This window comes from Filicampus tigris, chromosome 5 (genome assembly GCF_054856515.1).
Source record: "Filicampus tigris isolate MCC_2025a chromosome 5, RoL_Ftig_1.0, whole genome shotgun sequence".
Classification (NCBI taxonomy): domain Eukaryota; kingdom Metazoa; phylum Chordata; class Actinopteri; order Syngnathiformes; family Syngnathidae; genus Filicampus; species Filicampus tigris.
In genome coordinates this window covers 20,496,586-20,507,355 of record NC_141221.1, presented here as the reverse complement: position 1 = coordinate 20,507,355, position 10,770 = coordinate 20,496,586, and the positions used below count along the sequence as shown (strand labels likewise).

Here is a 10,770-nt window from a genome sequence, read left to right as displayed (position 1 = left end):
AGCTGTTAAAATCAGAGCTCACACATGATCGGCACAAGAACTTGTGCAGCAACATACTTGTGTGCGTGCACAATGTCGTGACAGGCAATTACTCATCTCTGCCGTCACCCCCTGCGCAGAATACATTTATAGACAAGAAACACCGACAGAAGACAAATGAAACTCATTTCATACGCTGCTTTCTGATGAATAGTTTTGATTAGCTTTAATAATTCAGCACTCGCTGTATTTTACCCCCACCCAATCCAAACGTTTCTTGGATAAGAGTGTGGGAGTGGTCACGAGATGCCCTATGGACAGAGAGGGTGTGGTCAAAGTTATTTCAGCAGTTTCACCTGACAGCTCGATCAGCACACTTCAGCACAAGTGAACCACTGCCAGGCCTAAACAACATTCATTTGGGATTGCTTTCTGTCTTAAATGGTACGTTAGTGCTCATACAAGTTTTTTTTTTTTATTATTATAATTTTTTTTTACAACCTTTCCGCAGCTGCTGCAGAATACAACACACTATAAAGTGCCTGTGTTTACCTAAGAGGCAAGTTTGCCTTACTTCTGTTTGATTAGCATTGCTATTCGGGTTTATTCAGGCGTCTAGCTGTAGTAGAGCAACAAGGCAAATTGTGGCAGCTTGTAATGAGGATTCTTAAAAGTCATATCTGAAGCTTTTAGAGGTTGACAAGAAAACATTAAACGAGTGACACATCAGGCATCGAAATGTACCACGAGGATACGTTCTAAAAACAATTTTCCCACTTCTCGTTGCGCTCAGGTTTATGATGGAGCCGGGGCTGAAAGTTGCTGTGTTTTTGCTGGTTACTGTTCATCTGAAGACAGGTGAGTCGGATGATTTTCTCCTCAAACTCATGAGCCTATTCTATTTATTCATTCAACTGGCTTTGAAACAATAACAGTCTGATTAGGCCCCGCGCCGCTGATGACAAACAGTTGGTCGCCAAGTGTGCACACTTGGGGGGTCGAAAAGTAAAGGCAGCATCGACCGCGTTGCAGATGTGCAATGACGCATGATGTGGGAACAATATCATGTCGCATGGCAGTCAGAATCCCTTTGTTGCTCTTTAAAAACAATTAAGTGAGCAAAGAAAAGCAAGAGTCCAAGCTTCAACCCCCAAAGTCTTTATATTGCATCACCTTATTCAGTTGGATGTACTGTGAATCAATTAGTGCAGCGTCCCTATTGGCTGGTCAATCCCAGTGAGTTGGAATATTGTCAAGTCTTTAAGTAATTGCCTTCTGTGACATGTTTAGCTGCCTCTGTGCTTGTACAACACATCATCTTGAAACGACAGCATTTTGCCAAAAGCGGGGAGAGGCGCTTCTCCAGCTGTAAACATTTGACTGACTAATCTGAAGTTTTCCCAGAATGCCTTTATCACATTTGTCACTTTCAGGCTCTAATGAATGATTCAGTGTACTTTGTTTGTGGCGATAGCATTAAGGTGCCTTCAGGGTGTTTGTGAGGAGATTTAACAGCGAGGGGTGTCAACAGTGGGGCCGACTGAATTTATCAGCATTCTCCATTACGAAATTTAGCCAAGGTCGAAACATCTAAATGGGAAAATGGGGCGAAGATGAATGACAACATTCCAAGTTTAAATGTGCTCATGCAGTGCCGTTGTCTCTGCCTCCGTAAAATGTTGATTCAAGATGCCGGCTGTGGCTGCAGGCTTGCAAGGCCAGAGCAGCTCAGGGTTTGAAATTAATTCACTCCTGATTGTTATGAATGCTGGACATTACAAAGAATGTATGCACTGAGATGGTATAGGTTGTTATGTAAACTTAACAAACCCTTGAATGCTTTACTTTCAGTATGGAGGCCAATTACTTTCAGAGCAGCACTGCTCTCTTTTTAGGAGCATTATCCCTGAGCTTGAATGCCATTAAGCGGAAATGGTCATGCATTTTAAAGAGATTTTCTTCCCTCTAGTTTTACATTACGGTTGGTTTTGGCTTCGACAAACTACAACAAGAATTGCGTTTCATGGTGTATAAATAAATCAGCCTAATAATGACAACAAAATACTGTCACTTAAAATATCTATTTCATATTTCTGTAACGGTTCACAAAAGTCACGGTTCGGTACGTACCTCGGTATGGGGGTCACGGTTCGGTACGGGTTAGGTACAGCAATAAGTCTCAAAAGCATAATACTAGTTTTATTTTTTACATTTTGTTTTAACAGAGCACAAGTTACAATTCAATTTGCTATAAACCTTCCATGTTATAAAAACACAAAATAGAATAAAAACCTGCGCATTAGGGTTGTTCATAAATAATAATAATAATAATAATAATAATAATAATAATAATATTAATAATAATAAAAACGATTAAATACAGGAAAACACCCTTTCTTGTATGGATAGAATGAGGTTGAAGATAAAGTCAGGTAGCACTTAATTGCCAACTAGTAACTTTTAACTTCATTTTAAGAGTTACGGCGCAGCAGAGGACAGCTCCACCACAGCTCTTATAACGACTCTTGTGCGATTGTATATGCTAATATGCTAATTTGCGTCCGGGATGAAACATTGTAACAGGGCTCCAACATGTTTAATAAACGTTTGAAGCTCGGCTCCTCGTCTAAAGCATATGGGCACATAGATGTTGCTATGTGTATGCCGATTGCTTCAGTGATCACTAATATCTTTGGCTCTGTCTGCTTTCACATCTCCAGGCTGCTTAAAAGTAGCGGGGATAAGTTGTTGGTATTGAGCGGCTTTATTCTTTTCGATCCTCGGTAACTGTATCGGAGTGATGTTAGCATGTTAGAAGTGTTACCTGCAACATACCGAACGGAGGTTCAACAACGCCGACACACAGTTCTTGTTCTCTCCACCGCTCGCAGCCCCGCACCTCATCGGCGCCGTACGGAAGCCGAAATGTTCCCGGCTGATTATACTATACGTATATACAATACACCAGGGGTCACCAAGTCCATTCCTCAAGGGCACATATCCTGCATGTTTTCCATCCATGCTGCAACACAACTGTTTCAAATGATCTGTATTGTTAGCAGGCTTCTGAAAAGCTTGCTGATGAGCTGATCATTTCAATCAGGTGTGTTGCAGCGGGGAGAGATGGAAAACATGCAGGATAGCTAGGTGTCCTTGAGGACTGGACTTGGTGACCCCTGAAATACACTATGCAAGCGTCTGACATGCAGATCAGACCCCATCCGTCTGCCCCATCAGACGTATTTGTCGTGTGACTGCGTGCACCGAACCGTGAAGCCCGTACCGAGACGGTTCGGGACGAATACAAAAACTGTTACACCCCTAACATATACTGTGTGTACACACACATGTGCATTTCATTAAAACAATAAAACACAATACCTCAGAAAATCTAATTCATTTCAGTAGTTCATGTTGAAAAATGAAACTCACGCCTATACAAGAAATAATAACATCATGAAATATTTTACTCTGTGTGTAGGGAATCTTTATACGAGATAATTTCAACTAGGGATGTTCCGATCAGGTTTTATGACACTGATACCGATCATGGGCGGCACGGTGGTCGACTGGTTAGCACGTCCGCCTCACAGTTCAGAGGTCGTGGGTTCGATCCCGGCTCCGGCCTTCCTGTGTGGAGTCTGCATGTTCTCCCCATGCCTGCGTGGGTTTTCTCCGGGTACTCCGGTTTTCTCCCACATTCCAAAAACATGCACGGTAAGTTGATTGGACACTCTAAATTGCCCCTAGGTGTGATTGTGAGCGTGGATGTTTGTCTCTGTGTGCCCTGCGATTGGCTGGCAACCAATCATTGGTGTGTCCCCCGCCTACTGCCCGAAGACTGCTGGGATAGGCTCCAGCACGCCTGCGACCCTTGTGAGGATAAGCGGTATATATAATGGATGGATGGATGATACCAATCATGCATCAGTGAGCTCGGCCGATACCGATTCCGATCACATGGAATACCTGTAGCCTATATGTTCCCACTTATTTATGGTGACTGCTATTATGCAATATTATCTGGAAAAAAAACAGCCATATTATTGACGAAATAATATGACAAAAATCGATATATATTTTGAAAAGCATGAATCCAAAACCGCTGCTGGCACAATACAACAATTACTCAGTCACAAAGATAATTGAAAAAACAGCTTTTAGTAACACAGTTTTTAACAGATCAAAAGAAGCCGTCTCAAAATACAAAATACATTCATTGTTGCTGCTGCTTCAATGTAGTGAGCCTCGTAAATTCAATAGTCTTCCAATTGCTTGTTCTTCAAATGTAGGATTAAGTTGGTTGTGTTGAAACTTGTGGCCAGTTGACTGAATTGATATTGAATAATAATATACATTTAATATGATTATCACAGTCATAACGGCCCTCCGGGAGAAACTGTAAGGGGTCACCAACATGGTGCCCGCAGGTAGCCCCCAAGGACCGCATGATGACCTCACAGGCCTGTTTGAACAGCTCACCAATGATGGGACAATTGTGATTTCCCAGGAATGTTGTAGTAGTGATCATTTCAAAAAGTCAACGCTGGCAGACATTCATAGAGATAAAATGTTAATAATATTGATATTATGTGTTTTCTAATTATTATGAGAAATTATTCACATGATCAGTGTCTTCACATAAATAAACCAGTAATTATACTAATTATAGCCAGACGATATAGATTTTTTTTTAGCCAGATGCTAAAATATGGCAAAATAAAAGTCTGAAAGCCAGTAAATCGTTACAATTCATTTAAAAAAATGTAGTGAATAAAATTTTACCGCTTTTAATGCTTACAACAATAAAGATATGAATAACCGGCAAAACATTTGACTGTTTTACAGCACTTTAAGTATTTGTTTAACTTTACACAACAGAAAGGAAAATCAGCAAAAATTGGAGCATTTTCTGCCATTTTTTGTTTGTCATTATTTTTGTCGTTTGTTGTAATGTTTAAAAGTAATAAATGAAATATCTGCCTTTTTTTTTTTAATGCCAATTTTTTTTTACTCTTTCTAAAGAACCTAGCTGATTTAGCTGATTAAATCAGTTAGGCCATTCAACATAATTTGAACAATTGTATTATTTCAGAAGCTTGTATCAAACTGGCAGCCCTTTGCATTAATCAGTAGCCAAGAAGTACTTCTCCGATTCAAAAAGGTTGGCGAGTCCTGCTCTAGAAAGTGTTCAAATATCTGCTAGCGACAGGTGTATATTCGGAATGACAAAACGAGTCTTGTTTCAAACTTGTGCGAACACACAGATGTGACGCAGGCCATGCAGGTGACATCCACGGGCCCGCAGACCATCCAGAAGGCCCAGGGCGAAAAGGTCCTGCTCGGGTGCACCTACACCCCCGGGCTGCAAGACACTGGCGAGCTGGACATCGAGTGGTCCAACGTCAGCCCAGACATGACGCAAAAAGATAAACTGGTAGGCGTACTCTGACAACACAGAGAGGAATGTTTTATGTCTTTGCAGCCGTCCGATGTCATTGATTTGTGTTAGTAGTAAAACCCGCTTTGCTCTTTCGTCATCACTCAATGTTGTTTGTCAGATCTTGGCCTATACGGAAGGCCGAATACACAACTATGACCCCAGCCTCTCTGGCAGGCTCAGCTTCATTGGAGACCCCAAGCAGGGGGACGCGTCCATCTCTCTGTCCGATTTGAGGCTTTCCGACACGGCCACCTACCAGTGCAAAGTCAAAAAAGCACCAGGCGTCGACATGCGCAAAGTAACTGTTGTTGTGATGGGTGAGAAAGAATTTTCCTCAACCGGTTTTACCAGTTCATTTACTCGCTTCTCACTCTAATGGAATGCCCTTCTAAAGTTGTCTCCGCATTTTGTCTTCCAGCTACCAATGACACGTGATTTCCTTTTTCTCACCAGTGCCCCCGTCTGTGCCAAAATGTTGGATTGACGGCAAGGAGGAGAAAGGCAGTCCGGTCACTCTCCGTTGCAAATCCTACCAGGGATCCTCTCCTCTTACCTATACGTGGACAAGAGAAAGTGGTGGTGCAAAACCACCCGTGGCCGTGCCACTAAGTATGACACTTTCTGGAAGTCCAAATGCAGCACAGCTGAATCATGCTGTCTTAATTACATGTTCCTCCGGGATGTCTCTTATTCAGACACACAGACTGGGGAGTATTTGATCAAGAACCATTCAGACAGCTATGCTGGAAGTTACGTGTGTGAGGCCAAAAACCCCGTTGGCAAAGCTCAGTGTAAACAGGCTCTCCGGGCACACAGCCGTAAGTAAAGCAGAGCATCAGTCCTAATTTGACTTTCTGAACCTCTCGGGAACATCTTAAAATGCAAAAATGCTGCCTTTTGTCTTGGTTAACTCATGTAGCTACTTGAAAGTGTTTTTGTTTTTTATGATTTTTCAAAACGGCTCTCGATTGTTTTAAAGGGACTTTTGTCATAATTCTCCAAGGATAAAGAACTAGAGCATACTTTAATCCTAATTCTTGTTATGCTAAACTCTGCGCATTTGAGAGGGCCCTGTTTCATGCAAGTGAGCGACTTAATACCCACGCCTCTATACTCTCAACGCCAAATACAGATTTCTTTGCCGTGTCGATCAGGAGTGGCGATAAAGCCGTTGATATGTCGGCATATCACACACAAATGCATCACCACCGCATTAGCAACTTAAGATATCATAAGATAACGCTCTTAGCTAACATTAATCAGTGCATCAAACAAATGTCAATGCAGCTCCGCTTACCCTTTGGCTTTGACGCAATAGCAGGGGCATCGCATTTCGCATTGTCTCTTGAAAGTCGCTCTGGATTTTCACCCATTCTAGCTGATCGTGTCGTGGGTGTGTCTTTGTGGTGGGGGCAGTTACTTTGTAAATAAGCAGGACTGAAGATCGGTTTGCTTATGGACACGTTTTCTGAAATGCGATGATATATTTACTTGGTTGTAGGGCTGAAACTAGTGATTATTGTAATAATCGATTAATCTGTTGATTGTTTTGTCAATTAATCAATTAATAAGAATTTTTAAAAGCAATTTTTAATTTCCATCCCTTTATTCAATAGCAGGATATTATTTCAAATTGACAGTGTAAAAATTCACACAAAAAAATTATTTGTGATTCAGTTATCAATTTTGATCATTATATTCCAAAGTAAAAGCAAATGTCTCATTTTGTTTCAACACAGAGATGATCAGCCGTAGTTTATATGAAGGACTACGGAAATCGTATTTACTGTTGAGAAGCTGAAATAGCGAGGATTTGGACAATTTTAAATTAAAAAGCTATTGAAGCGATTCATTGATTATAAAGGTAATTATTCATTATTAATCAATTAGTTGTCGATTAATCATGCACCTCTACTGTGTTTTTTAAATTTCACACTTGATGTATTTGCAGGCATTTGCAGACCCACCTATTTGTAAACAAGCAGTTAAAAAGTTCACTTTAAAGATTTTTCATTTAATACCCCTCTGAGAGTGTCAATCAATACCAAGCCTGATTATCTTTGTAAAATCAGCTCTTGCATTGGATCTCATTAGATTGTGCGCAGTGATCCTCACGCTGTGGCCAGTCGGCGAACGTCTGACAAAAGCGTGTCGAGTTAAATGACATCCTGTCTTCCAGCCACCAATCAAGTGGGCGTCATAGTCGGGGCTGTGATAGGTGCTCTGCTCCTCCTCCTCCTCCTCTTGCTGTCCATCTGGCTCTGTGTCTGCTGCTGCCTCAAGTTACGCTACGAGAAGGAGGTTGCCAATGAAATCAGGTATTGCATTCGGGGGCATGTCGACAGCGTTCAGAGCGCATTCTCTGAGTGAGACCTTTGTGTTTCCTCAGGGAGGATACCCGCGCCCCAGAGAGCCGCCCCCCGAGTAGGAACTCCAGTTACCGCTCTGTCCTGGGCTACCGCACCCACCAAGGGGTGTCCTACAGCTCGGTGGGGAACCGCCTGCCCAGTGTCAATGAGTCCAATGCCAGCCACCCCAGCAACAGTGACAAGGCCTCAAAACAAAGCGCTTCAGTGAGGAAGCCTCTTCCGCCACTCAAATATGACCATCGCTACGGTTACCCCGTGTAACTACAATTTATACCAAATGGACTTCTGAAACGAAGCATAAGAAACACTTTTTTTTTTTTTTTTTGTACTGTAAATGTCAAACATGTTTTTGATTTAAGTGTGAAAGATCTTGGAGAAATGTTGCCATGCCAAATGGTGCCATGCAGACTCTTAAAAAACACAACCATGAAGGCATATTGATAATATGCAGATACTTACATGACTTTAATAGAATCGGACCTCATCTTTTGAACTGAATGTCCTTCATGATGCACTAAATTTTGTATTACTGTCGGTGTGGAAAGCATCTCAATATTAAGTTTATATAGCGCTGATTTATGCAAGTTTTAAAATACAGATTGTTTGTATTGTGCTTGAGTGCTTCCTTTTTCATGACGTAAAGCGAGTTCAATCCATTTTGATCAATAGGTAAGCACAATAAAATAGCTTTTTAACTAAACAAGCTCAAGAGAGGAATTCTATACTGTCAATGTGCCACTTTGGGTTTCCTGACCTAATCGCTCAGAAATCTAACTCACCGCCAGATATGACACTTTACATCCTCGGACTGGCCCCTGAAAAACAAGCGATTTGGGAGCGTCTGGAGCAATGCATTAGCATGCAGATGTCATTCTGCTGTAAACAAATTGCCATCTAAAATTGTGACGATGTGCATAAACAAGGCCAGACAGTTGCTTTGCTCTGGCCTTGTATTTGCCTTTTGGAAAATGTCATTTGCACGCCGGCGTGTTGCACCATTGCCGTGCATGTGCACAGCAAACGGTCAACTACTTTCCAGTCTAATGGCTAGTTGGGGCACTAACCCTCATTTGCCACTCGGTTAAGGCATCACGGTGCCTATGGACCAATTTCTCTTCAAAAGGCCTTCATTGAGCCTGATCACATTTTTTTTATGTGTATGTTGAATTAATAATAGCTGCAGGATGGAGGGCACATGAGGACCCTCAGCGGCAAAATCTGTCCTGACACGTTTTAGGCAGCTGTGTTGGAGGAGGAATCCTTTACTAAAGTGAAAATCACAACATGAAGCCAGTACTCTTCTATGAATGTATACAAAGTACCATTGCATACTGAGTACTTGTACCTGTTCAATATACGGTACTGTTTGCTGTTCAGACAACGTTTTACAGTATTCATTTTAAATGTTTTGCCAATTAGATTAATATTATTATACTACTATCATGATTCAAGGTAATGATAATAATAATAATAATAATAATCAGTATTAGTATTAATAATACCATTCAGTACAATCTTGATGGAGCAATGCTCCTTTTAAATCGTCGTTGTTGTGCAAAGCGAAAGTTAGTTGACTACTCGCGTATTTCCGGAAGAAGTGCTTCTTTTTTGTTGTCTTTTAAAGAAGATGATGAAAGCAACGTCTTGGCAACGGGAGTCATGGCAACTAACTTTCGGTTTGGACAACAGCATCAAGGATTTAAAAGGCGCATTAATCCACCAGGATTGTACCGATGGCTACAATGCGACGCAGGATTCTGGTAAAGGTAAGCCATTTTAAGATAAAAACAACTTTAATCGAGTTATTAGCCGACGTTTCATCGTCCTCATCCTCGGGTATCTGTTGTTCCGAGCGCACTCGGCTCAGAAATTATGCATGTAACCTTTAATCTGCAGCTCGGTATTTATTCATTTTGCATTTTATAATTAATTGTATTAAGTGTAACAGGCATGTAGAAGGGTGGGAAATAGGGGCGTTACCGGGGGGGGGGGGCAGTGCCCACCCACGGACACGCTCTGCTCACCCAAAGAAAACCGGATGTAGTTCTGATGAATGTGATATAAAAAATCAAAATCAACTTTTATTTGTTTAGCCCAAATCAAAACAACAGTTATCTCAATTAAGGAGAAAACAAAACACTTCTTAAGGTGCAGCAGCGCTACGCTGGATTTTGACCTACTTGAGCATTGTAGCACTTGTTTGCACCCCCCCCAGGTAAGACTAATGCCCACCCACACCTGGCATCCTGGTAACACCACTGGTGGGAAATGTGGTGGGTTTGTAATGGTTTAATAGAAGCATAAATCATAGAAATAATAAAAAATAAATGTCAATAATGTCAACATCTACTTAGCCGAGTTCGCCTATCGTGGGTAATTTTTGGAATGAAACCCTCGCAATAAATGATGGATGATGGACATTTGTTTGGAATCATATTCAATATTCCCAACAAGTTAAATGATTCAATGTGTCCAACTTAACCTGAAGCGCTATTTTGTTGTTGTTTTAACTTTAAAGTCACTTGAACACTGCCATCTTCTGCATTAGTTCTGCATTTCAAAGCCCCCCCCCTGCTGTTTGCCCAATTTAAATGGTAAAAGGTGTACGTGTAGGAAAAAAGTGTTTTCAGAGCTTGAATGTGCACACAGAAGTATCTACAGTAATGAACCCACCAAGAAGTGTTGAAATGAAGGTGAGTGCTTGCAAATATTTGTCTAGCAACTTCAATCAGAAAGCTCATTTCCTTCTAATTTCACTCTACGGTGGTGCAACTACGGTGTAAATGGAAAAAGCTCAGTGCGTTGTTTTTTTTTTGGGGGGGGGGCGTAGAAAAAATAGAGAACCATGCAAACTTTACTTATCAGGAATTTACCTTCCTGTCTTTGCTTTTTGTGAGAAAAAAGTGTCATGTCATGTCATCTTCCAAACCGCTTATCCTGTACAGGGAGTTGCTGGAGCCTATCCCAGCTGACTATGGG

At 41.3% G+C, this 10,770-nt stretch overlaps 1 protein-coding gene across 2 annotated transcripts; it reads left to right on the top strand.

The window, feature by feature from the left end:
• The first annotated feature begins 263 nt into the window (after positions 1-263).
• Positions 264-8,404, top strand: vsig8b (V-set and immunoglobulin domain containing 8b). 2 transcript variants are annotated; one of them, XM_086032162.1, is made up of 8 exons: positions 264-423; positions 773-837; positions 5,247-5,416; positions 5,541-5,739; positions 5,876-6,031; positions 6,118-6,240; positions 7,602-7,740; positions 7,812-8,404. In XM_086032162.1, exons 2-8 carry the CDS (start codon positions 777-779, stop codon positions 8,050-8,052), a joined length of 1,089 nt encoding a protein of 362 aa, XP_085888288.1. In that variant the 5' UTR covers positions 264-423; positions 773-776; the 3' UTR covers positions 8,053-8,404. The 2 variants fall into 2 exon arrangements, with proteins under 2 accessions (XP_085888288.1, XP_085888289.1); XM_086032163.1 differs by lacking the exon at positions 264-423 and adding an exon at positions 449-538.
• The last annotated feature ends 2,366 nt before the right edge of the window (positions 8,405-10,770 follow it).